This window comes from Suncus etruscus, chromosome 11, assembly GCF_024139225.1.
Source record: "Suncus etruscus isolate mSunEtr1 chromosome 11, mSunEtr1.pri.cur, whole genome shotgun sequence".
Taxonomy (NCBI): domain Eukaryota; kingdom Metazoa; phylum Chordata; class Mammalia; order Eulipotyphla; family Soricidae; genus Suncus; species Suncus etruscus.
Genome location: NC_064858.1, coordinates 18,422,291 through 18,449,474, shown reverse-complemented (window position 1 = coordinate 18,449,474; position 27,184 = coordinate 18,422,291). Strand labels below are relative to the sequence as shown.

General features: G+C 50.3%; 2 protein-coding genes across 7 annotated transcripts in view; both read left to right on the top strand.

Moving 5' to 3' along the window:
* FGD4 (FYVE, RhoGEF and PH domain containing 4) overlaps nt 1–17,448 on the top strand; it is a 110,104-nt gene extending 92,656 nt beyond the window's left edge. The window contains exons 5-17 of the mRNA XM_049783794.1: nt 3,029–3,118; nt 3,975–4,120; nt 4,417–4,573; nt 6,229–6,367; nt 7,641–7,699; nt 7,851–7,997; nt 9,334–9,506; nt 10,495–10,525; nt 10,764–10,856; nt 11,151–11,276; nt 13,199–13,339; nt 15,142–15,282; nt 16,499–17,448. Coding sequence (XP_049639751.1) covers nt 3,029–3,118; nt 3,975–4,120; nt 4,417–4,573; nt 6,229–6,367; nt 7,641–7,699; nt 7,851–7,997; nt 9,334–9,506; nt 10,495–10,525; nt 10,764–10,856; nt 11,151–11,276; nt 13,199–13,339; nt 15,142–15,282; nt 16,499–16,756 — 1,701 coding nt within the window. The 3' untranslated portion in view covers nt 16,757–17,448. The remainder of the gene's footprint in view (nt 1–3,028; nt 3,119–3,974; nt 4,121–4,416; nt 4,574–6,228; nt 6,368–7,640; nt 7,700–7,850; nt 7,998–9,333; nt 9,507–10,494; nt 10,526–10,763; nt 10,857–11,150; nt 11,277–13,198; nt 13,340–15,141; nt 15,283–16,498) is intronic.
* Nucleotides 17,449–26,639: 9,191 nt separating this feature from the next.
* Nucleotides 26,640–27,184, top strand: part of DNM1L (dynamin 1 like) — a 31,461-nt gene continuing 30,916 nt past the window's right edge. For all 6 annotated transcript variants that reach the window (XM_049783801.1, XM_049783799.1, XM_049783798.1 and 3 more), the window contains exon 1: nt 26,640–26,798. In XM_049783801.1, the coding sequence (XP_049639758.1) occupies nt 26,697–26,798 (102 nt within the window). In that variant the 5' untranslated portion in view covers nt 26,640–26,696. The remainder of the gene's footprint in view (nt 26,799–27,184) is intronic.

Genomic DNA, 27,184 nt, shown 5'->3' with positions numbered 1-27,184 from the left:
CCATGGTAAGAACCTTTAACCATTGAAGTCTATGTTTTAGGGGAACCCTGCATCACCCTAGCATCCTGACACCAGAGTTAAACATGCAGGCAAAAGGCCACGAGCCCGTCTGGGGGATCCATTCAGCTCCTCCTTGAAGCTGTGTCAGTGGTGTCTGAGTCCACATTGGGTGTGGCCCTGGACAAGGCACACAAGCTCCCTGCCTCACCCTGTGTCCCATCCCATCCTGTGTGACATGTCCTGTCCCTTTGCTGCTGTGTTCCAGTTCCACCCCTCTGGGTTGTGGGAGGTCGTGAATGGGTAGAGGTTAGGAGCAGAGAACTATGGCCACTCCCTTCTACTGGATGTGCCTCAGGAGGAGCTGGTGGGGGTTCAGTCTGGCCACAGTCACACTTGGAAGGTATCCTTCATGACTGCAGCTTTTTACAGAGCAACTCTAGGTTCATTATGTAATGTCTGAGCTCCAGAAGGCCAGGCAGGTGACTCAGTGGTGAAAGGTACGGGGCCTGTCTGAGGCCTGGAACTTGTCCCAGCATCCTGGAGGAGAACAGGAGCAGAGTGAATGCTCTGTAGCATCCTCACACTTACTGATGTTCCAGTGATATTGCAGAACAACTCCTGTTTCTAGGAGTGTGTGACCTGTTAAGCTCAACAGGAAGTTGATAGTTGTGATGGGGAAGATATAACGACCTCTGTAACGATCCTACTGGCTGCTTCTGCTGCAAAAGAAAGCAGCTACAGTCCCAGGGTCTCACCCGTCTGAACTTAGGCAAGACTATCTGGTCTCTGCAAATTAAAAATGGTGTATGAGGGGCAGGAGAAATAGCATGGAGGTAGGGCGTTTGCTTTGCATGCAGAAGGATGGTGGTTCGAATCCTGGCATCTGAGTCTGAATGTGAGTTTGTGAGGGTAAGTGTGAATTGTATACATCTGAATGTGTACAAGCGTGATTGTGAGTGATGTATGTGAGTACATGAGAAAGTGAGTCTATAAATGTGTGTGTGAGTATAATTGTAGCACCTATTCTATAGAGTTGTAGGATTGGTGGATTTATAGAAATGAGTTTGGCTGTTGGGCATGTACCCCACATCCGGTGAGGGAGCTGAAGTGCTGCTATTGTGATCATCTTACAACAGGCCCGCGGAGCTCACCGACCTTTGCAGTGTGAGTGGCTGAGCTTACTTTTGCTTACTTGTGTTGGCGTGGACTGGCCAGGACCCCTGTCCTAAAGGACAATCTGCAAGACAAAGGGAACCAATGGCAAGAACTTTGAAGTTTTATATCCTGACCAAGTGCCCACCATCTGTCCCAGGTAGCTAAAGCCAGACCGACAGCCCGAAGGAACCCGTTTCTATTCAGCCTTATCTAAAGAACTGGTGGCCTATTAGTAACTGATGGACATGTGGTCACGACTGTCACGGAGTGTGTGGGCATGTGGGCATGATTCTGTTACAGAAGCTCTGGGCTGTTAGAAGGTGCTTGTCAGAGCTGGGATGTAAGGGATCATGACTCACATTAGCCCATGGCCAATCATACTTGGTGGGCACCAGCTGCATGCTGAGGGTGGCAAGAGACACCTGGGCAAGTGTGATTCTGGGGTAAAGTTTCTGCAGTGTAGATGAGGGTCCCCTTAACAAAATTCACCAAAAATATTCCATCTCGTCAGTGGGGTGTTGGTGGCATTTGTCATGTATCTGGGATTCACACAGAGGGCTATGAACCCAGATGGACCCAGAGCTAACAAGGGAGCGTATCTGAAAGGACATTTGGAGGAGAGGTCCCATGGCTGCTGCAGGGCCTGAACCAGTCTTAAGACTGAAATGGCGAGAGGGAATAAATATGGAGGTGGAAATTGTTCCTGTCAGTCAAAACTTTGTGGAATGGTGTGCTTTGATGCCCACAAGGCTCTCCTTTCAGTGTTGCTCAGACCACACATCACTTAGATGCCCAGCAGGGAGGGACATTCAGTCATTCAGGATTTCAGTCAAAGTAGACAGGACAGGCCTGAAGAGGTAGCATGGAGGTAGGGCATTTGCCTTGCATGCAGAAGGACGGTGGTTTGAATCCTAGCATCCCATATGGTCCCTGAGCCTGCCAAGAGCTGTTTCTGAGCTTAGATCCAGGAGGAGCCCCTGAGCAATGCCAGGTGTGACCCAAAAACAAACAAACAAAAAGGCAGGACAGCGAGTGGGGAGAGGCAGTGCAGAAAGGGCATGTTGATGGCATGTCAGAGGTGACAAACACCCAACAAGATATAAGTGCAGTGCCTGCTATCTCTCCCACCCCACATTCCTCCATCTCTCTGCAGGTTGCTCCTGGACACCCCTACTGCAGTTATTGGCATAGCAGAGCCTTAGCATATTGAAGATGTTGTCATGGATCTAGTAGGGATGGACACATGCAGTTAAGGGGCTGAGTAAACACATACTGAGAAATCATACAATATCTCAGTTTGGGCCCTGAGAGAAAGGACAGCAGGGAGGGTGACTGACCTAGGTTCAACCCCTGGCACCCCATATTGTCCCCTGAGCATCATCGGGAGTGATCCTAGAGTACAGAGCTAGGAGTAAACCTTAAGCACCACTGGTGTGGTGGAAACACAACCCCCCAATTTTTTTGGTTTGATTTTTTTTTTTTTTTTTTCACAAAATGGGTGGTGAGTAGAGGGAAGTGGTGTGAATGGAAGGGGTGTCCATGGGGTTATGCAGTGTCTTTTCCTTTCCCCCTACCACACACAGCCTGGTCTGGTAGTGGTGGCACACTGTCCCAGGACTAGGGGTGTCCTGAGGGTTCAAAGTTAGAGTTGATGCCTGGGCGGGGACAGAGCAAAGGCATTTCTAGGCATCGAGAGGTGAGAACAGCTGCTCAACACTCATGACTGGCCTCATTCAACCCTTCAGGACTCGAAGGTTTCAGCTGCCTGAGAAACTTGAGCAAATGGTTTTGGTCCAACCACTAGATGAGGTATTGATTACCAAGAAACGCAACCCAGGCTTTATATCCTAACGTGTCAATATTCTACTTTTAGGAGACAAATGAGCAAAAACTTCATAAAATAGCCAACGAACTTCTGCTCACCGAAAGAGCTTATGTCAGCCGACTCGACCTCTTAGATCAGGTGCGTCTTCCTTTCCCCAATTGTCTGAAGCTTTGACCAGGATCATAGATGAATGACTGGTAGGCCTAGCAGTTTGGCACATCCCTGGTTGGGGAAGCAGCATCCCACATCCCCAGGCCTGTCCAGGAAACCTCAGAGAGATGATGTTTTCTTGGACCCAGAAGCAGGTGTAGCTTGCCTTTCTCTGCCTCTGGCCTGCATGTGTCTGTCCTCAGCTCGCTGGGATGGGCCCTTGTTAGCAGTGACTTCTGAAGGAAAGATGGATGGCTTCTACTCTGGAAAAATGCAACTGTAGTCCCCATGCTCCTTGGGGCTGTGCAGGAGTAGCACACTGTCCATGGCTCCAGGTGATGGATCTGTGCTGCCCTTTGATGCTCTTCTGCAAGGAAATTCCTTCTCCAGGAAGTTGTATTTGCAGAGAATGACTTAAAGTGCTTAGTCAGGACAACTCTTAAACATGTGCTACAGGTGAGGCAGGAATTTGGAGTTCAGTGTTCAACATCATACAGTCCCTCAAACACTGCCAAGGACCGGACAAGGTGGCCCAAGCCTGAAGAACAACCACAGCAGAATGCAGGCAGCCTGGCAAGGGACTTTGGGGACACAGGCATGTTACTGGACAGAGTCCTCTGTTTCTCCCTCTGTTCAGCACCTTCTCACCATGCAGGAAAAGGTGCCCCTGATACTGTGGGTAGGGCTTAAGGCAGTGTCCCTGGGCACAATTATGGTTCTCCTGAACCGGAGCATAGCTTCACATGGCACTGTTCCCATCAGTGCAACCGACAGTTCCTAAGAGCCCCCGGGGTGCCCAACTGGCCTCCATGGCTGGGCGTCATGCTTGCCTTCTCTTGCTCAGGAGTTCTATTGCAAACTATTGGAAGAAGCGAACCGAGGCTCATTTCCTGTAGAAGTGGTGAATAAAATCTTCTCTAATATTTCGTCCATCAATGCCTTCCACAGTAAATTCCTCCTGCCTGAACTGGAGAAGCGGATGCAGGAGTGGTAAGAGTTGGGAGAGTTGGGACGTACACTGGTGCCCTTGGGCAGCTGCTTGTGCAGGGCAGTCCCGGTGCTGCCCAGGTGCTGGGCCCTGTCTTTGGAGAGAGAAGACACATACTGGGCGATCGAAGCCTCCAGATTTCTAGACTGGTCCCTGGGTTCCAGCCCCAGCCCCAGCCCCATATGGCCCATATACTCTTCAGTGGAAGGAGGGTGTTAGGGAAGTGACTATGGGGTCTCGAGTCCTGGTCATACTCTTTCTAGAAGAATCTCTGGGCATGTTTCTACACTGGTTGCAGGGAGACCACTCCGAGAATCGGTGACATCCTGCAGAAGCTGGCGCCCTTCCTGAAGATGTACGGGGAGTATGTAAAGGGCTTTGACTATGCCATGGAGCTCGTCAAGAGAACAATGGACCGCAGTCCCCAGTTCAAGGCGGTGGTGGAAGACATCCAGGTAGCAGGCTATTTGTGTGGGCGGGTTCCTACCTCAGACCATCTCTGCCTGCCAGTGAGATGGAGAGTATGTCTGAGCTGACAGGCCCACACACTCAGTCCAGCCCCATGCATCGTTGTGTCTTGAGTATGGCCATGCCTGTATATAGCCAGGTTCATGTACAGCCATGCCCTTGTACAGATATGCCCATTTACAATGGTCAATGCCCATATATGGCCATGCCTGAGTATAATAGTGCCCATGTATAGCCAGGCCCTTACCCTAAGCCTGCCCGTGCATAGCCACATATAAGTATAGCTGTACCTGTCTGTATACATCTATGTCTGTGCAAGCCATGTTTGTGTTTATCTGCCTGTCCTCAACACAATATTTCATTCAGGGGTGAGTGTGCCTCATGGAGACGGGGAGGATGGGCATTGTGGAAGGGGCTCTGCACCCCCAGCTAGCTATGCTTGATGCCTAGAGAGTCATGGAATGATTGCTACACTTCCCAGAATTCTCTATTCTGATCCTTAAGATGGCCCCAAATCTAGAAAATGCAATTGCTTAAGGTCATAGTGATTTCTGTTCAACTCTCATTAAAACTGTTCACACAGGGACTAGGACTAAGTACAAATGTAGAGAGGCTGTCATATGGAATCAAGACATAGTTAGCAATTGTAGAGAGTCTATCCTCTTGGCCTAAGACCTGATAAATGTGTATGAAGGCTGCCTCGCATGCACTCAGATTGCATTAGGTCCCTGGAATCCCCCTAGTTGTATCACTGGAGACCCTTACACAGCACCCTATCTTCAAGTCCTATATCCCAGCACAAATGATGAATCCAGAGAGGTCCTTGGATTCCTTGAGCACTACCTGGGCTCCCAAGTTGTTAGTATTACCCTTTGCTTTTTTGTTTTCTTTTGTTTTGGTTTGGTTTTTGGGTCACACCCGGCAGCACTCAGGGGTTATTCCTGACTATATGCTCAGAAATCGCTCCTGACAGGCTCAGGGGACCATGTGGGATGCTGGGATTTGAACCACTGTCCTGCATGCAAGGTAAATGCCTTACCCCATGCTATCTCTCCAGCCCCAGTATTACCCTTTGCTATTGAACACTGAGTAGCTGTTCTTTATGGCCAAGGAGCTTCTGGGGGGTGTCTGTCATTCCTGTCTGCCTCTGGTGTGATATGTAGTGGGAGGCCATGGCAGGGTTGATCCTGGCTGGTTTTGTGACCCTGAGGTAGCCACATGTAGAGCTCATGCTTCAGTCTTTGGTCCATCCCAGCATCACATAAAATAATCTCAGTTGGGGGCTGGAGGTAAAGCATCTGCCTTGCGAGCACTAGCCTAGGACAGACCGCGGTTCAATCCCCCAGTGTCCCATATGGTCCCCCCAAGCCAGGAGCGATTTCTGAGTGTATAGCCCTTAGTAACCCCTGAGTGTCACCGGGTGTGGCCCAAAAACAAACAAACAAAAAAAAACTCATTTGTACTTCATTTGTGCTGTCAATACCAGGACTGTTATACCATAGCCAGTGCTTGCTGGTAGCTGCTCCCATTGTATTCAGGGGACCCTCGGCTGGGGCATGGGTCACTCTCAGCTGCAGGGAGCCAGGGCGGGCAGTGCCTGTTATGGGCCAAAAGTCTCCAACTTACTCCTTTCTTGCTCCAGAGCCAGAAGGTGTGCGGCAACCTGACTCTGCAGCACCACATGCTGGAGCCTGTGCAGCGCGTCCCCCGCTATGAGCTGTTGCTGAAGGATTACCTGCGCAAGCTGCCCCCGGACTCCCTGGAGTGGGGCGATGCCAAGAGTATGTCTGTATCGGTACCTGTGTTCAGGCCTAGAACCCCCTAGATGGTTCTCCAACCTCCCACCCCACACTTGTGCCTGGAGAGTGGGGTCGCACCTGCCTTGGCCAGGTCTTCCTCTCCCAGATCCTAGTGGCATCAGGGCTCTGGGTTGCCTCAACTCTGAAATAGAGGCTGCGTCGGCAGAAGCTGGAGCAGTCACCCAACCCCTCTCCTTGAGTAGAGCCCCCTTTCAGGTGCTTTCGCTGGGTGGAGGGACCCCAAGAAAGCCACAGGGTGCTGGTAGTGGTCAGTGACCCAGGAGCTCAGCTTCTTGAGGTTCAGTCACCAGCATCTCCCCCTGGAACTTCTACATTGCAAAGCCTCATGAGAAGCTTCTGAACAATATCTACAAGAATTTAGCTTCCTAGTTACCTGCTCAATAAAAAAAGATTTCTTATTCCACAAGTACTCCTGGTACCCAAGAACATGACATGGTACCCAGGGGTGTTTAAAAGCATTGCTTCAACTTTTTCACACCTGTAGACCAGCACCTGGCATGCACCATGAGAGTTACAGGTCAGGAGAACAGTGGTTTGTATCCTTTCTCCACCTGCTGTTGGAACTAGTCCACAGATGAGGAGTTGGAGAACACTACTTTGCAGCACTTGCAAAACCCAGGGCATTAACAAATATGTGCAATACTAAGAGTATAATGCTCACAATACCCAGGAACATGCCCATAGCACTCAATATTCAGGGGTTGCCATAGTTTCACAGTGTCCAGGAATATGCCAATAAGTACTTGCAATATTCAGTCTTCCACAACATTCACAGTACCCAGAAATATTTTGGACATTCACAATGCCCAGGGTATACCACATACACTACCCAGGAGTTTTCCACAAAAGCAATACTCAAGATATCCCATAATTACTCACAGTACCCAGAGCATGCCACTGGTGCTCATGATACCCTGAGATGTACTAGAGGTTACACTACAGGTACTCGAGTACCAAAGGGAGTGCCATAGGTTCTCACAGTACCCAGGGGCAGGTGTGTGCAGAGACTGAAGCTTCTCATGGTCTATAGACCCTGGAGCCTGGGCATGTTGGTGGCATTTTATGGATGTAGAAAGACATTTCCTCCTGGACTGTGCACAGGGAGCTTTTGAAGATGCCAGTTTGAAGCAGAAACTGTCAAGCAAGCCTTGCCTGGATAGACCCCAGATTTCTGCTCTGTCAACTTTGGTGTCCAGCTCTTGGCAGACAATACTTTTCTTTTTCTCCCATTTAGAGTCTCTGGAAATCATTTCCACAGCAGCCAGCCATTCCAACAGTGCAATCAGGAAGATGGTAAGTCCCACTGTTGGCACAGCAGGCAGATCGACTCATAAAACACAGTTCCCCAAGGTTGCCTCTCCCACCTATCCCCTGCCCTGAGACCAGGCCCTTCCATATTCCGTGTGGCCTTTCATCTGGTTTGTGTTGTCCTGTCCTGTCTCAGGAGAAATTGAAGAAGCTGCTAGAGGTTTACGAGATGCTGGGGGAGGAGGAGGATGTTGTGAACCCATCCAATGAGCTCATCAAAGAGGGCCAGATCCTCAAGCTGGCGGCGAGGAACACATCAGCGCAGGAGCGCCACCTCTTCCTGGTGAGTATGTGTCACCTGTCACCTGACCCTCAGTGACACTCCAGGAAGCCCAATCCACACATTCGGATAGCAGTGAACCTGCAGGACAGCCCTGTAGAGTGTGTGGACATGTGTGCATGTGCATGTGAGGGATTGCAACTGCTTGCTTCTGAGTCCCTGTCAGCCACAGGAGTTGCCACATGAGTTCCGGGCTGCGATGTGGTGCTGTGGTCCTGCACCCACCTTATCACCTCTACTCTCTGTCATGTGGTGGACACATTCTTGGCAACATGTGTGCTCTGCTCATGTCCACTGTCCCCAAAACCCAGGCCATCCATTCACATGTCTTGAGCTGCTGCCCGGCCCTCATCACCATCATTTCTCCCTATCTTGCATCACACCTCGGGCATTCTGTGTCACTTTTTCTTCACCTAGCATGTTCTCTGGCAGAGGAGTATAGTCACCAGGTCCCAGGGACAGCTGCTCCCAAATGCAGGTCTGCATGTGGCTGCACTCAGCAACACTCAGTGTCACTAGCTGGGCACTGGCTGCAGACCCTTCTCAGCACTTGCCAACATTACAGGAAGGCCTGGGGCCTCTCTAGGCACTGCAGAGAATGGTTTGTTTAATGAAAAATTGGGAAGAGACTGGAGAGACAGTGCAGTGGGGAAGCTACTTGTCTCTCACATGGTCAATCCCAGTTTGATCTCCAGTAGTGCATAGGGTCCCCTGGCCACTACCAAGAGTAAGCCATGAGTACTACAAGGTCTGGGAATAAAAAACCAAAAACAAACCAATAACAAAAGATCAGGGAGAAAACCAACAGAAGCTCAGTGTTACCAAGTTCCACTGAATTCCTCCTTGATGGCACAAATTGTGATTTACTCAACACTTCAGTCACTAGTGGCTTATACCTAAATGTCCCATCAGATGGCAATTTAGTCAATCATACAGTCAATTGCAGACAACACAAGGAGCCACAGAAATGAATATTATTGCTAAAATGTTCCATTTCAGCTCTATGCCATCTCACAAAGTGAATGCTATCAGTGAGGCTGCAAGGTAGAAACACAGTCCCAGGGAGCATGCACACACTCAGCTTCTGTCAAAGGAAGGTGCACTCAGATGTGAGGACATGGCTGACTGTTAAAGTGTGCATACACAGGGCTTGTTGCACCGACAGCACACACCTGGCCTGCTATGCTCGCAGCCCCCTTGCTTCTGCTCTCAACATATATCTGACATGTGCTCTGCCCCTGATATGTTCTGACATGTCTTCTGGCATGTTCTCCTGACACATGCTGTGCTTCTGATGTGTGTCCTAGCCTGTGTCCTGACATGTGCTCCACTCCTACAGTTCAACAACATGCTTCTCTACTGCGTGCCCAAATTCAGCCTGGTCGGGTGCAAATTTGCCGTGCGGACACGAGTGGGCGTTGATGGCATGACTGTCATGGAGACTCACAATGAGGAGTACCCCCACACTTTCCAGGTGTCTGGCAAGGAGAGAACCCTGGAGTTGCAGGCCAGGTGAGTGTGCCACAACCCAGCTTTCCAGTGCTTCTTTCCCTCCTTGCCTGCTCGGGGGCTCTCGAAAACCCCGAGTGACATCAGCTTCCTGCAAGGGGACAGGACAGAACCTCTCCACAGACGCAGGGGCTGTATGGTCAGAATGGGAACTGCTCCCAAGAATCACTAAGTGATGATCTGGAAAGCTTTGGGAATGGATTTCTCCTTCCTCCTCTCCCAATGGGGCAGGTGCTTTCCAAGAGCTCCCAGTAAAAAGAATTAAACCTGGGTGTGCACATAATGACCTGAAGAGATGGGTTTTATTTATTTATTTATTTTTGTTTTTTTGGGTCACGCCCAGCAGCACTCAGGGGCTACTCCTAGCTCTATGCTCAGAAATCGCCCCTGGCAGGCTCAGGGGACCACATGGGATGCCGGGATTCGAACCACAAGACTAATGTTCTTGATTCTATAGGCAGACTATGACTTTTTCAAAATTGTATTTAACTAAAGAACTATGGTTTATAATGCCATCAACAGTATGGTTTTAGATATTGATATTTCAATACCAATCTCACTACCAGTGGGATCCAACCACCAATATCCCCAGGCTCCAATGTCCACCCCTGAGCATTCCACAGTTCAGTGTTTGTGGCTTAGATCTCATGATCTCAGTGCTCTGTGAGACCTGCATGAGGACTTGTGGAGGGTAGGCAGTGTCAGGGCAGGTCAGGAGACTTAACACACTGACCTCAACCTAGCCCCATGTGGGGTGATTCACCTATGTAGGGCACCCTGGCTCCACTCCAGTAACCTTCATGACTGCAATGAACCACATGTGTGCAGCTCTGCCTCAGACATGGCCACACGGGTGCCAGACCTGTGCTGTTCTGATTCTTGATCTTCCCAGACACTCTGTGGTTCCCACAAGCTGGGTAGCATGAGTTGGATTCATGGTGCCAGGTGGGACTCCCATGGCCATGCTCACTGGGATTCTGTTTTGTTTCAGTTCCGAGCAGGACAAAGAGGACTGGATCAAGGTAAGCTCATTTTTGTTCCACATTCATTTTACCCCAACCTGATAGTGTGCTCATGGCATACGTGAGGTCACATCCATGTGCTGTACACACATCACATGTGTGGTCACCTTCATGTGCTGCTTACACAGCACATATGTCTCATCTGTCATTCTGACTCTAGAGACCCCAATACAGATGCGTTAAACAGGTCCTGGCTCACCTGTAGCGATCCCTCAGCTTGTCTTCTAATTTCCATCAGGCCCTGCAGGAGACCATCGATGCCTTCCAGCAGAGACATGAGACCTTCAGGAGTGCTATTGCCAAGGACAGCGAAGGTCCCATTGAGGTTTCAGTAAGTCAGGCTGACTGTCCTGTACAAAGCTCCTTTCTCATGGGCACAGGTCCCTCCTCTTTCCTCACAATACCACATGGCTGAAGGAGACACATGCTTGGCGCAGTCTTCCTGTGTCCACATCCCTGGGCCACTCCTCCTGTGCCCACATGCCTGGGTCATTCCTCCTCTCCCCACATTCCCGGGTTACTCCTCTCTGTGTCCATGTGCCCAAGCTGGCCTGTCGTGTCCTCCGCTGCCTGCTTGCACCCTGGCCCAGAGCTCACTGTAAGCCCCAAACATATTGTCCCCTAGCATGCCGAACTGGGGAAGAGAGCCCCACGCTGGATCCGTGACAACGAGGTCACCATGTGCATGAAGTGCCGTGAGTCCTTCAACGCGCTGACCAGACGCAGGCACCATTGCCGGGCATGCGGACATGTAAGTTCTGCTCTCTTGAGTTTGGGGTGGATCCCACCAGCTCCTCTAGGACAAACTGCTTCCCAGGCCACTTAGTGGAGACTGTGCTGGTGGAGGCATGCAGTGCACTTGCAGGGGCTGGAGGAAGAATGTGAGCAACAGAGCTCCCCCTGTCAAAAAGGGGGGACCCCACAGGAAACAGCAATCATGCATTTTCAGCTCTGAGCAATGGAATCGACTTTAGTGTAGCTGATGTTATCAGCTCTGATAAACAGCCAATTCGCAACAGAACAACCTGTTCAAATCAGTAGAATCCACGCTGCTCAGAATAGCCCATCAGATCAATATACTCCATTAGGATCCATCTAACCCATGCTGGTTAGTGTAATACATTCTGGTCATTTGAACTCATGCTGAACAATATAAGCTATTTGGATCAACATAACTCATGCTTGTCAATGTAACCCATCCTGATCAATATAAGTGGTCAGTATTCCCCGTGTTGGTTATTATAATCCATACTGGTCAGTAATAACCCATGAAGATCAGTATAACCCATGCTGGTTAGTGATCCCTTGCTATTTAGTGAAGCCATTTCTTGCACTGGACCCTCCTTGGTCAGTGCAGTGAAGGACAGAGCAGCAACCATGATGCCTAGCAACCAAGACCTGGGACCTGGAATGAAAATACAATGGGTAGGGCATGTGCCTTGCATGCAGATAATTGGCTTTGCTCCTCAGCATCCTGTATGGCGGCCCCCCAAGCCTGCCAGGAATGATTCCTGAGCACAGAGCTAAGAGTAACCCGAGTGGCCCCCAAACCAAAAATGCATACAGGCATAAAAGAAAACCAAGGGCCCGGAGAGATAGCACAGCGGCGTTTGCCTTGCAAGCAGCCGATCCAGGACCAAAGGTGGTTGGTTCGAATCCCGGTGTCCCATATGGTCCCCCGTGCCTGCCAGGAGCTATTTCTGAGCAGACAGCCAGGAGTAACCCCTGAGCACCGCCGGGTGTGGCCCCCCCCCCAAAAAAAAAAAAAAGAAAACCAAGACCTGCCTGGATTTGTTGTTCAGCTGAGACCTGACAAGGAGTGTGGGGCATGCAGGGATCAGCAGAGAGGGGCAAGTGGACTGTGTGTCCATGCTGAGTCCTCGTGGAAGCTCCAAGGTGGAGCAGAGCTGTGGGTTCCCTAGTCTGTGGGTATCTATGCGGGGATCCCAGCATATCTGGGCCCTGGGGCACTAAGAAATGTTGGAGACAAAGAAAGGGCTGGTTTTAGTCCAGGCTTACTTAGAGAACCCTGTCGTGCACTGGGACTGTGGTGCCTCTCACACCACATGTCTGACTTTCCCCTCTGCAGAGGCTGACTGTTAGGTGACTGCCAACACTGCTGTTTTGGGGAAACACTTTAAACCCCATCTCTGATGCTCTTGTCTCAGTGATTCCAGGCTTGCCCAGTTGCCTTTCATAAGCACAACAAGGTGTTTGAAGAGCTCATATGCTCTGAGCTGGATCTGCGAGACCCTGACATGCAGGGAGATGGGGGTGTGCAGGCCATGTCTGTGGTCTACACTGCATGGCATTTCCCAACACGAGTAAAAGTCGTGAGAGCTTTTCCTGAGGGTTTTATAGTGTGAACTGCAGGGCTCAGTACTACGAAGCTCCTGAAATGCCTCTAAGCTGGGGGCAGGGTGATGCTAGAGGTTGGAAGGCCATTCTCTGATTAGGAGATTTGGAGACAATTATCCAAAGACAGTTGGGGCTGTGCAAGAGCTCTTAGTGAGAGAGCCTCAGGAACTGTGCTCATTCATCCTCCATTTCATGGAGGGACCATTCAGAGACAGTCTCTGAGAGCACCCCACTCTCCCCTCCTGCCCACTGTCCCCTGCCCAGTCTCTTCCTGCCCTTCCACAGCTCCCTGACTCATTGACTGCCATCCCCCAGGTGGTCTGCTGGAAGTGCTCGGATTACAAAGCCCAGCTGGAGTATGATGGAGGGAAGGTGAGCAAGGTGTGCAGAGACTGTTTCCTCCTTATCAGCGGCTTCACCGACGGCGAAGAGAAGAAGAGAAAAGGCATCTTAGAGGTAGGGGACATAGTCATGTTGTGTACTCTGAGCTCTGTGGCAAGGATGGATAGATATGCTCTGCCACCTGCCCTTGTCATAGGCATTCGGGGACATTGAGTGAGCCTGGCCCCAGAGTGCAGGACCTGCCTCCTGTAATAGCTCTTCCTTCAGGCCTGGGCTGCTGGGTCTTCAATTCTCAGCTGCCCCTGGGGATCCCAAACCCTTCCTGAGCCCCCAGTTTCCCTTAGTGTGCAGGGTTGCAGGAGTCAAACACACATCCTCTCACTCACCTTCAGGACTGTACTGGTTCATTGTGTTGACTGAAAACCCTTAGGTGATATTAAATGCTTTCTTAGTACCTTCTCAAGTCCCAGTTTATTATATTCGTTGAATCATCAGTGAAAGCTGCTTGTAACCACTTTTAGACATTATGGAGAAGTCTTCCAAGTGGCCTTAACTCATAATTTTGGAGTAAACCTAGCCTGGGAACTGCAGTCACAGCTTTTTCCTGCAAAGATACTTACAAGTGAAACTAAGCTTATTAATATGACCTCTGGGGCACAAAGTTTGGGGCAGACAGTGAGTCTGAATAGTCGGTTCAGAAGCAAACTCTCAGTCTGTCTGTGCAGGTCCCTGTCCCCTTGTCCCCTCAGCTGCATTGAACCTGACACATCCCAGCAGTGGGCAGCACTAAAGGCCACCTATGTACACTGAGACAGAAGTGTGCTGAAGGACATGGAGCCATAGGAGAGGCACCACATGTCTGCCCAGCCTGGCCAGCTTCCCAGTAGCCCTCAGGCTGTTTCTGGGTCTTTTTTTAAGAAACATATACCTGGGGTAAACTTTAGTTTTTGTTTCTGGAACAATCAAATAAGTCTATCTGAATGAAGGGTATGCATGGGGGTGATGCCATCAGCCCTGCACTTGCTCTCTCTCTTACACACACACCTTGATTATGTGTGTAAACACACAAACACGCACCCAATTATACATAGGAGCACACACAAAACACAAATATGCACAGAGGACTGCACACAGGAATGCACATATGAACACATATATACTCACTGACACACATGTGACTACATGTGCATGCTAAGCACACACACAAGTTTACACACAAGCATACAAAGCCACTCAAACACACATGTATGTCACATGTGAATGCATTTAAGTACATACAAGAACATGTGTGCTAACCACATATTCACACAAGTGCACTCTACAGTATGCATACCAGACACTTGTCTTGTACTAATGGGGCGGCTACAGTCCCTTTTCCCTGGAAGGCTCTCGATCTGGTTTACTGAGGGGTAGAATGGACCGGTTTTTTTCTTCAAAATAGAGAAAGAGGGGACTGGAGTGATAGCATAGTGGCAGGGCATTTGCCTTGCAAGTGGCCAACCTGGGAGGGACCTGGGTTCGGTTTCCGGCATCCCTGAACCTGCCATGAGCAATTTCTGAATGTAGAGCCAGGAGTAACCCCTGAGTGCTGCCAGATGTGGCCAAAAAAACAAATACTAATACTAATAAAAGAGAAAGCAAATGTTTGACATATTTATGGTCAATATTCAAAAAAGACCTTGACTGTTGTAAATGAAGAAGGTCCCTACTAGCCCCATGTCTGTGGTGTGGGTTTGCTAGTAGAGAAGACCATTACGTCCACTTGTCCAGGTGGACTTGTCAGATCATGAGAGAGACAGGGCACTGAATGGAGACTCTCTCTGCATGTGACCTGGGTGTCTGTCCTTGGGCTATCAAGTGGCTGCATTGGTGGCTCTGGTCCTTGGTCTCACTCTTGTGTCCTCACATGCCCCTAGATTGAGTCTGCAGAAGTGTCCGGAAACAGCGTGGTATGCAGCTTCCTGCAGTACACAGAGAAGTCGAAGCCATGGCAGAAAGCATGGTGTGTGATTCCCAAGCAGGACCCCCTGGTGCTCTACATGTATGGTGCACCTCAGGTAGCTGCTCTGGGCCCCATGGGTGGGGGACATCGGGCACAGAGTCACATGTGGAGCGCTCAGCTTCCACTCTGTGTGTGTGTGTGTGTGTGTGTGTGTGTGTGTGTGTGTGTGTGTGTGTGTGTGTGTGTGTGTGTGTGTGACAACTGGTGTTGCTCAGCTCCAGCTTAGTCTTCTCTGGGTTCTCTACGTGATTCCTTATCAGTAGCTTGGGATTAGGGAGCAGGTACAGAGCAGGGGTGAAGCCTTTAGAATGTCTCTGTGGGACAGAGGGGAAAAAGTACCCAGTCATACCCAGGATGAGCTGTGACCGCTCATCCCAGAAATGGATAGTACATGCGGGGCCAGGGGCCGTTCAGTCCGTTTGGCCGCTTTCTTGGACTCGGTCACTGCCCGTAGTTAGTTTGATGGAGACTGTGGGAATCAGTCCACCACCAAGTTGTACAATTCTTATCATTCCTGGTGGTCTATGTGCAACCAATGGCTCTGCCTGTGGGGGACCCCAAGCAGTGCTTAGGGCGGTTGGACTAATTCCAGTGATACTTGATAAACCAGGCCAGATAAATTATTCTTAAGCCCGGCAGTTCTGGCCATGGGGACTGTGCCCTGTGCTCAGGCTTCATATGGTGCCAGAGATCAAACCTGGGGTGTCACACATCCAAGACTGAGCTTTGCCTGGTACCAGTTCTCCTCCCTCTTTCCCCTCTCACTGGTCATGAGTGAGCATTCCCTTGAGCAGCAGGGTGTCCCTAGCCCTCGGAAGCCTCCAGGGACAACCTGGGACAGCATGGGCATGTGTGCAGTGCATGGCTACCTGTAGGTGTATTGTTGACAGACGGATGTGTATACACATGCGGTGCAATCATACATGTGTATTTCATATATTCTCATATGTTAACATACACATGAGAATGTCTGAAATACACATGTATTGGCATGTGGATGTACACACACGTCATGCGGGTATGCATTGTGGTTATAGGTGTATGTGTGAATATGGATATACATATGGGTGAGGGTATAGGGGTGTGTGTGGAAGTACATGTGTGACTGCACATGAATGTGAGTATACATGCCTGTGGTATATTTGCATGGGTGTGCATGCGTTGGAGTGTGGACACGTATGTGTGTGTATACGAGTGGATGTACAGGTGTGTGCATGGAAAGGGGGGGCTGGAACCAGGCACCGCCCTCCCCACTGTGTCCCTGCCCCCAGGACGTGAGAGCCCAGACCACCATCCCACTGCTGGGCTACGTGGTGGACAATCTGCCTCGCAGCGCCGACCTGCCGCACAGCTTCAAGCTGACACAGTCCAAGTCTGTGCACAGCTTCGCCGCTGACAGCGAGGAGCTCAAGCAGAGGTGGCTGCGGGTCATCTTACTGGCAGTCCAGGGAGAGACACCAGAGGGGCTGGGCGAACCACCAGGCACCGTGGATGAGCCATCCGACCAGCGCAGGAGATCAGAATGTTGAGCCACCACACCCACTGGGCCCTTTGCCTCCGAGCACTTTACGTTGGAAGGACAGATCCCAGGTCGCACAGGAAAGGGTGAGCACCAGGAAGGAAGCTTCCCCATCAGCTCGGCGTCTGTCAGTCCTTGGGGAACCCCGTAGCCCTCCTGCCCATGGTGCTTGAGTTTGGCGTTGCATGGTGCAGGCTCAGGCCTCACTGCAGTCTAGAGTTCCAGCAGCAGAAAGAGCATCATCCATCTGTCTTTTCCAAGCAGAAGACAAAGAAAGGACAGCCGGTCATGTTCCGATTTTGACTTAAGGAAAGAAAATACTTGTTTTTATAGAGATCCTAAGCATATCTAAGTACATAGTAATTATGTGTATATTGTATTAAATAGAAATATAAATATGTGTATATATGCTCCATGCTCTTCAACGTTAGGTTCCTATTTGTCTCTAATTTATTTTTAAAATACAAAGCATGTTTTATCTTGGATGAATAGTATTCTAAAGGTCAATGTTTTGGGTGATGTACGTATAATGGATTGCCATCAAGGGTATTGGTATTTTTATAATGAGAAAAGTCTGTCATTTCTGTGTGTGAATTCCCAGCAGTGTCTCAGCTCCGCACCTGGCTGGTGCCTATACGCAGTGCCTGTCTCTGATGGTGCTAACATTGTGTGGGAGTAGCGGACGGGTAGGGTCTGACTCCAATGTGGAGGGCTCTGAGGTCCAGTACATTGGGGCATTGGGGACAGTCAGATTATCAGGATTCTTATCTCTTCAGTGACCTCTGATAACAGATGCACAAAAACGTTCACCCAAACTTGAACCGGGAGGACCCGGGCCTTACCCAAGTGACCCCTGGGAACCCAGTGCCCGTGCACCCTCCTCCTTAGCCCATGTGCTCGGGCATCTGTGTCCTCTCACCAGCTAACTTACATGGTCACTCCAGGGACCCATTCTTCTGGGACCCTTGAAGCCAAAGTCTCCTGGAAGGATGGCCATGTGGGGAGTTCCTGGGCAGGCAATGGGAACAGCAGAAAACCGTGTCCCTGCTTCCCTAAAAGCTACATGTGAACCAAGGTCCCTTTGAGGACAGGTGGCTCTTTGTGGTGCCCAGGTTGAAGTTTCAGTGGTGCTCCTTCCCACGGCCCCCAAATATACCACTGTTGCCTCACATGTGCTTCCCAGGGATGCTCTAGCTTGGGGTCCTCCTTGCAACCCAGGTTCACTTTGCCCCAGGAGGGGGACATTGGGGCAGCCCCATCTTTCTTTTCCACCAGCCCAAGATGACAGAACATGATCAATGACATGTCTAGGTCCCCTCTTCTGTGAAAGGAAAGTGTCAGTCCTGAAAGTCACCTCAACCAGCCAGATAGTGCTGAGCAGAGGGAAGGACTCTGGGTACTGGAGATTTTCCATTGTTTCTTGCTTCTTCTTGCAGTGTGTGTGCGAGCATGAGAGTAGGTGAGTGTGTGAGTGGAACATGAATGGATGTGATAATATGTGTAGAAGGCATATGAGCGTGACATTGAGTGTCTGAGCATGAATGTGAGTAGAGTGGAGCATGACTGCAAATCTATGAATGAGTGTGCATGTACCTACTGTGTGAGTATATATGTGTGTGTGCCTGTCTGTGGGTGCCAGTAAGGATGCACGTGTCATGGCTTTGAGGAACCATTCTTGAAGTTCATCTCTGTTATGGAGGTTGCTTTGGTTTTTTTTGTTTGGGCAGAGTGGAGGATGGAACCCAGAGCCTCACACATGTCGGGCATAATGTGTTCTCCCTTTGCGCTGCTCTGGCTTTATTCAGAGGAGAGGTGCAGACGCAGCCATTGGGAGAGGAGAGGACTTGGGTAGGCCCCTCAGGTGCACCTGTGCCTCTTTCCCAGGAAGCTCTAATGGGTAGACGGGTTGGATGCTAAGTTCATCATAACTGAAGGTACCCAATTTTAAAGAATCCCCATTTTTCAAGAACCTCACAGGAACCTCCTTCCAAGTAGTGCTGCCTCACCTCTCCCCCACAAACCAGTTCTGTCTCAATGCTATGTAGCCTACAATCCAGCTTGCAGACCTGGGTCCTCCAGGCCTCTAGGCCCTTCTGGACTGGCCACTGCCCTCCTTTACCCCCATATTATCTACTGTATGGAAACAGGGTATGCTTTCCCTTCCCTTAGCTTATCTGGCTAGAATCAAAACTATAAATGTGTCCCTGCTGAAGCTTGCCCAGAACACTCCAACCACGGTCTTATAGACCAGGTTGGATCTTGTGGGAGCAGCCCCCTGGGATTGTGGACTGTGGACTGTGGATGCAGGGTTCTGGCTTGTATGTAGGAACACCAGCAGTTCCCATCATGTATGGTACACAAAGCACATTGTACCGAGAAGCTACTATAGGCTTCTACTACTACTACTCCTACTACTTCTACTACTCTCTCTGCTATGTGTCTCCTTCCAGAATGTACGATAAACTGCTCACAGATCTGGCTATTGCTGTGCCCTGCCGTGCCTCAGGGTACTTTTTCATGTTCATCCAGGTTTAGTCTTCATGTTCCTGCCTCAGTGGCTGCAGACTTAAACCCAACTTGAATCTAAGAGTATAGCCAGACCCACTCTGCTAGTATGAAGCACTATGTGGGGATGATGTTCTTCTGATAACAGCTGCTCTCTTCTGCAAACCTCTGTGTCATGAAGGGCTCAAAAGAAGTTGGGCGAGTTTGTTATTCTCTGGTGGAAGCTGTGAACTATGTCCTGGAGAACACTGAACAGTAAGATCAGAGTGGGTGGTGCACTTGGGATGCAAGTCAAGTCAGTACCCCTGCGGCTCAACTCTTAGCCTGTGTGTGGAGAGAAACTCCGAGGCTGCAAGGTGGGGAGCTTATGCACAGAACCTCACATGCCCTGCTGCCTACTTCCTATCCTCTTGGTCTCCTCCTTTGGATTTTAAACCAGACTGTTTTCTGGGTCACATACTGCCTGCTGGCTGCAAGGGAGGAGGCCAGTTGTGGGGTTTTGTGCCTGGCTGGGAAATTAGCAGTTCCTTTAAGACCCCTTGAAGCTGGTGGGGTCTGCTGTGAGTTCTGCGGTGCTGGTCACCTCTTCCTAAGCTCCTTCAAGGGACTCTGAGCATCAGGCCAGGAGATCTTCTTGTAGGATATTTCAAAACCCCCCCCAATTGCTCGATGTCCATCCATGTAGTGGCATGAGCAGCATATGGTCTGAGGGTCATACATGGCACATGGTATGGTATTCTGTGGACATGGAATGTGCCTCTGGGGCAGTGCCCTAGTCACAGTACTGCCTGAATAGGAGACATTTCCATTCCAAACTAGCATTTCATCTTCAAACTGACTGGGATTTTGGAGTGTTAATCTGAGTTTCTAATTTGTCAATTGATCCGTGTGAAAAAGTATCTGTGGGAACTTTAGAGTTAATTTAAATGTGAAAAAAGTATCTACGGAAAGTACAGTTTCTGCTCTAGGTGTCCAAATGGTGTATCTATCATGTGACATGTCTGTAGCCTCAGACAGCAGAGAATCAAAGATGTTGTGAAGTTAAGCACTTTAATTCCCATTAAATCTTAAAACACTTGTACTTTGTAAATAAACATGTCATCCCTCTCTGACTCCTCAGCTGTGATATCATTTCATTGGGGTCATCTCTGTTTGGTTCATTTCGGGGGCTCCTAATATTCTGGGCTCTCAGAAATGTTGGCTGTGGACTCAGGAAAAGTGCTCCGGTGAGTCATAACACCCCATCTTATCTCTAGTGCCCCAGCATGGGAGAGCGTTTGGGGATTGAAGCTTGTGTGCCCAGTTTATTTGAGCATCTCAGGGCTGGTGCCAGATATCTGGTTAGCAGCAGAAAAGGGTCAAAGAAAGAGCTGGTGTATTTGTAGAGGGGATGGGGTGGTGGTGATGGTGGTGTTTGAAGCTCTCTTCACTCCACGTTGGGCAATGGACCAGCCACCCCTACATGGATGGGTTTCCCTCACCCCAATCCCTCACAGCGTCCTTGGTAGAACCATGACAGGGCATGACTTGAGTGTGTTGCTCTCCAGCACCCTGAGCCGAGGTGGACATCATTGCAACAGCTGCTATGGGAGCACATGGCCTCAGCTACTGTGCTGGTTCATGTTCCTCTTCAGCCAGTGCCTGGTGTCCCGGGGTGGGGGAACCCTCAGAACACCAATGGCCAGATGTTAGCACCCTCCTCAGCTAGCCAGCATCAGCTCAGAGCAGGGTTCAGGGGAAGTCTTGGAGGTAGTTCTAACTTTTCTGTAAGTCTGAGTGAGTTTAATGGTTTTTGTTATGTTTAAATCAGATTTTACCTTAGTTTCTTTCTTTCTTCCTTCTTTCTTTCTTTCTTTCTTTCTTTCTTTCTTTCTTTCTTTCTTTCTTTCTTTCTTTCTTTCTTTCTTCTTTCTCTTTCTCTCTTCTTTCTTTCTTTCTTTCTTTCTTTCTTTCTTTCTTTCTTTCTTTCTTTCTTTCTTTCTTTCTTTCTTTCTTTCTTTCTTTATTTCTTTCTTCTCTCTTTCTTTCTTCTTTTTTTTTTTTTTTTGTGGTATTTGGATTACACCCAGTGGTGCCCTGGCTCTGCACTTAGAAATTGCTCCTGGCAGGCTTGGGGGACCATATGGGATGCCAGGAATCAAACCTGGATCCATCCCAGGTCGGCTGCATTCCAGGCAAATGCCCCACCACTATGCTATCTCTATGGCCCTAGTTCTTAATTTTTCTAAGTTGATTATAAGCCTACATATTACACATCTCCTTTTTCTTCATATAAATAAAAATGGTTTTGTCAAAATATATAAAGGAGCCAGAAAGATAGCATAGGGGTTAAGGCACTTGCTTTATACATGGCTAACCATTCAGTCATTCCCCAGCAACTGATAGGATTTTCTGAGTCCTGCCAGGAGTGTCCCCTGAGTTCAGAGGCAGGAGTAAGCCCTGAGTGTGGCTGGGTGTGGCCAAAAACAAAATACCTTTAAAGAAAAGCAGCTTGAGGTGATTGCAGCAGAGACATCTCCTGCATTCCCCTCAGTGCCTTTTTACTAGTGGATTTCACACAAAGTACTTCCAAGGGCCCCTTTTCAAAAGTGTCTCTGTCCCCTGAGTTTCTTGCGTCTCTAACCAGAAGGTAAGTTCTTATGCCTGGGTAACTTAAAAGCTAGGACCCCCCACTCTCGACTGTCTCAAAATGTGCTCATTTGCCCTGAGCATCCTCCTAAAGTGCTGGAGCAAGGCATCTTTCTTCAGTCAGGTTCTGGGAGTGGAATCTGGTCCCCAGCCAAGTGCAGAGCATTTCAGGGCCAAGAGAGCTTTTTTTTGTTTTGTTTTTTTAATTTTGTGATAATGTTTGCTACTCTCCTATTCTCTGCCTGCTTTGAATTTCTTCAAGGAAAGGAACTAACCTACAGACTGTGGGAATGCAAGTATATCCAATAATAGAATGTCTAATAAAAACCAAAGATAAAAAAAGATCTCCATGGAAAAAAGAAGCATTGGGCCCGGAGAGATAGCACAGCAGCATTTACCTTGCAATCAGCCGATCCAGGACCAAAGGTGGTTGGTTCGAACCCCGGTGTCCCATATGGTCCCCTGTGCCTGCCAGGAGCTATTACTGAGCAGACAGCCAGGAGTAACCCTTGAGGAATGCCAGATGTTGCCCAAAAACCAAGAAAAAACAAACAAACAAACAAAAGAAGCATTATAACTGAGATGTGCCAGGTTTTAAATTCATTCAGTCCTTATTTGTGTGTGTGTGTGTGTGTGTGTGTGTGTGTGTGTGTGACACCTGGCAATGCTCAGGGTTTACTTTTATTGTTTTTGTTTGTTTGTTTGTTTGTTTTGGTTTTTTGGTTTTTGGGCCATACCCGGTGACACTCAGGGTTTACTCCTGGCTATGTGCACAGAAATGGCTCCTGGCTTGGGACACCGGGGATCAAACCAAGGTCCGTCCTGGATCACCTGCGTGCATCGCCCAACAAGTGCGCTGTCACTCCAGCCCCTCAAGGGTTACTCTTGGCTCTTAAACTTAGGAATCACTCCTGGAAGTGCTTGGGCAACCGAGATGTCTGAGATCTAACTCAGTTAGCAATGTAAGCACCCTATATGTTGAACTCTCGCCAGCCCCATCATACAGTAAACAACAATCTCCACCTATGTACATTTCCCACCACCAGTGTCCCCAGTTTCCCTCTCATCCTCCCCATGTCCTGTCCCCTTTCTGTCTCTGGGGTATACATTTTTATCTCTCTCCCAAGAGAGGTTTGGGGACGATCCATGCAGTCTTCTCTAGAGGCGTGGGGGAGGAGGGACTGTGTGAGGACATGACAACCCATGACAATTGCTGATCAGGAACCAAGCCTGATTTTTTTAATTTTATATATATATATATTTGGGGGGGGGGAGTGCTTTCAGTGGCACTCAGGGGTTTCTCCTGGCTCTGCACTCAGAAATTGCTCCTGGCAGGCTCAGGTGACCATCTGGGATGCTGGGGATCAAACCACGGTCCATCCTGGGTCGGCAGCATGCAAGGCAAACACCCTACTGCTGTGCTATCATTCCTGCCCCTATATTTTTATTTTCTTTTTCGGCCACACCCGATGTTATTCCTGCCAGACTCAAGGGACCATGTGGGATGCCAGGATTGAACCCTGGTCAGCTGTGTGCCAGGCAAATGTCCTTTCCACTATGCTCTGCTCCAGCCCCCAAGCCTGAATTCCTACTGCTTCTCATCTACTGTCCCACAGAGGCCCTGCGCTGCTCATACTTTCAGGCAAAGATAGAAAAAACAGAACAGAACCAAGCCTGCGTGGCAAATTCAGAAGCCATGAATACACCAGTCGCTGCTTCAGTCTTTAATAAGGAGAAAGATCTGAGAAGGGCTGCTCTAAGGATAAGATGCTTCCCTCTTTCCCCTGATTCACTTTTTTTTGTTTTGGTTTTTGGGCCACACCCGGCGGCACTCAGGGGTTACTCCTGGCTATCTGCTCAGAAACAGCTCCTGGGCAGACATGGGGGACCATATGGGACGCCGGGATTCAAACCAACCTTCTTAGGTCCTGTACATTTTCAGTTTTTTTCTGAGACCTGAAACGATTGAAACTCCTGCAGGTTCTGAGGAGTGGTGGCCTCTCCTGGTGGCCTCAGTGCTGCGATTCCCCCAGGATAGGCCTCTCCTACACTGCAATTGGGCTGTGTCCAATTGTCTGAGCCCCAGGACACCTCGACTGCCACAAATGACCCTTTCAGCTTCCAGCAGCATTGGAGAAGCTGAAGGTGTGACAGGACAGAGGACTGTGGGGGACAGAGGGCTGTGGGAACAGACTGCTGTGAGGGCAGACAGCTGTGGGGACAGACATCTGTGGGGACATAGTTATGAGATAGCTTTGGGGGCAGACAACTGAGGGGACAGCTGTGGGACAGACAACTAGAGGGACATAGTTGCTGCTGGTGCCAACCCCATGTGTGTTAGATATCTGGGCTGTTGCAATCGCAGATAAAGCTGTCATCAGGGCTTGGGATAAGCACTGCCCCAGGGTGAAGCCTAAGACTTCCACTGCTCCCAGAGGCACCTTCCTGCAGTTCAAACTCCACAACCCTTGCCAGTCTGGTTTCCATTGCTGAACCCTCAGCCCTGAACCAGGCTGCAACTGGAGGTGTCAGGATAGATCTTTTCTTTACTCTGCTTTGGGGCTCATGCCCCCCTTTCACTGCCCTAAGCCCTAAGTAGACGTTAGAGGAGAGGAAGATGGAGAGGGGCACACCAGGAGGAAAACCTATCTTTGCCTCCTAGTCACCCACCTGGCCGGTGCCCATGTCCTGCTGGGAGTGACACCCCTCTGCACCCATGTCCCCCAACTCCTCCCATCGTTCCCTTCTCTCTACTTTTCTCTCACCCCATCCCCTCCTTCTCTCCTTCCCCATTTCTCCTCCCTCTCCTGCTCTTTTCTTCTCCCTTCCTTCCTCTCTTTCCTCCGCTCTTCTCCATCCACTCCTTTTCTTGTGTCTCTCTGTCTTCTCTCTCTGTCTTCTCTCTCTCTCTCTCTTCCTCTGTCATGAGCAGCCTTAGTTGTTTGCCAGCTTTTGGCCTGGGACCATCCTTTTTTATAAGGCATGCATCATATACAAATTATGAGATCTGGTCCATTGTTGCCAATGACCCAATGCTGCCCTACCCCCAGACCAGCTGCTTTTTGAGGTCAAGACTATGCTAGTACGAGTTTTCCAAGTGGATTAAGTTCTCTTTGGGGTGGCGGTTTTGAACTCCATTTTTATGACTTGCAACCAAGTTGGCTACATCATAACCTAGTCCTAAAGCAAACAAAGGACAGCTGAAGAGCTTTCAAAAGCCCTTGGGCACAACACCTGCTAGTGGGCTCATTATGATTTCATAGCACGCCTGAAAATAGTTTCCTCCTTGAGGAAGTGGAAGACATGACCAGTGGCTCAGTGGCTTTCCCACAGTGCAGTATTATCTGAATTTCAAATGTGAAGAGCCAAAGTGGGCTCTTTGCTTGCTCCCAGTAAAGCACCACATGCAGTATCCGGCCTTATGCTTTTGAAAAAGCTTTTATCCAATTAGACCTGCTTCTGCAGCCTGAAATACTTTCCTCTCTGCCTAACAGGTTCTACAGTCAAGTCTGGATTCGCTCATCCCTGATGGGTGGGGTTATGGCAGCAGCCTGAGGACTGGTTATGGAGTTGCTGTGCTTGGTGCCAGAGGTCAAATGAAGTGTCACTGTTGACTCTAAAGCCCGAGTTCAGGATGTTCCATTCCACAGGGTCTTCTATGATCTCATGAACTATTTAACACCGTGCAAAATGTGTGGCAAGTTTCTGGACCACTTGATGAGCTGATCCCAAAGCCTGAGCAGGATGATAATTTCCCTGAAAGGATGCAGAAGATGGGCGAAGGAGAGAGAGATGGGATTCCAGTTCAGAAGGCAGAGCAACAAAACGAGCTTCCTGGAGACCCACCCCTAAAACCTGACATCTGAACTGCCCAGGAAAAATCTCTAGTTCGGTCTGTTTGGGGTTCTGGAACTTTTTTAAAATTCTCTTTCTGATTTTATTTTTAAGAGACTCAAAAGAAGGAGCTCATGCAAAAACATGGCAAAGCCACCAGCATTGCCTCAGAAAGAAGCTCGAGGGCCTATCCCAGACATTCCCTATGAATTTAGACCCATCTTGGTATGGGACACCCCACAGTGCCCAGAGGAGCAACTCCCCGGTGAGGGCCTTCCTTTTGGGGGTTGCTGGAAATCTGACGTCCTCCATCAGCATAGAAGATCATAGACTCTAGGGATCCGGCAGGCCTAGAACTACAACTGCAGGTAGAAGTGGAAGAGCCTTGGGGGAGGCGAGCCTGCAGCAGTGCTCCACATTCAGTCAGGCTGGGAGGCTCTGGCTGAAGTGGCAGTTCCACTACTAGCAGCGCTGTAGCCCCTGGCAAATGCTAAGATTTGTCTTTCCTCGGTTGCCTGCAGCCAAGGAACCAGATCCAGGCACAGCCCTGCGGGAATCCGGGATGCCCGGGGAGCAGGGATGCCGCCAACCAGCATTCAGCCGGCCAGAACTCTCAGGGCCCAGGCGGAGGCCGGGACTACATCTCCCAGTAGAGTTTGCGCCAACCCCTTCCCAGGCGCGAACCAGCCAGGACTCTCAAGGACCGGGCGGGGTCTTGGACTACATCTCCCGGCAGGCTGTGCGCCAACCATTTCCCGATGCGAACCTGCCTGGACTATCACGACCAGGGAGGGCGGCGTCCCGAACTACATCTCCCGGCAGGCAGCGCGCCGGCCCCGCCCTCGAGCAGAGGCTGCCGGGAGTCGCGGCGGCGACGGCCCAATGGGCGGCGGCTCCCGCGGCGTCGGAGGCGGAGCGGCGGGCGGACCGGGCCCGGCCCCATTCATTGCGGCGGCGGCGGGCGGGGGTCCCGGGCTCCGACCATGGAGGCGCTCATCCCGGTCATCAACAAGCTGCAGGACGTGTTCAACACGGTGGGCGCCGATGTCATCCAGCTGCCCCAGATCGTCGTGGTGGGCACGCAGGTGAGCGGCGGCGGCGGCGCGGCCGGGCCTGGTCGGGGACGAGCGGCCTGCGGGCCCGGGAGGGAAGGAGGCGGGCGGGCGGGCGCGGGGCGGGAGCGTGCGGCGGGGCGGGCCGGGCTGGGGCACGGCTTGGCCCCGGGCCGGGGTTTGGCCAAGGGCACCTGGGGGACGCGGGCTGCCTGGGCCGCTCCTTGCACGCACAGCCGGCCTGCTGGGGGCGGCCAGGCCCGTTGCAAGGCTCCAGGGGGGAGCATTTGCATTGGCCCTCCGGGTGACCCCGTTTTGGCCCCCGGGCTGGACACGCCTGGGCCTAAAGAGGGGGGGTTCATGCGTCCAGCTCGTTGGGCATTGCCTGGTGGGGCTCCTGGGTCCCAGGCATCATTGCA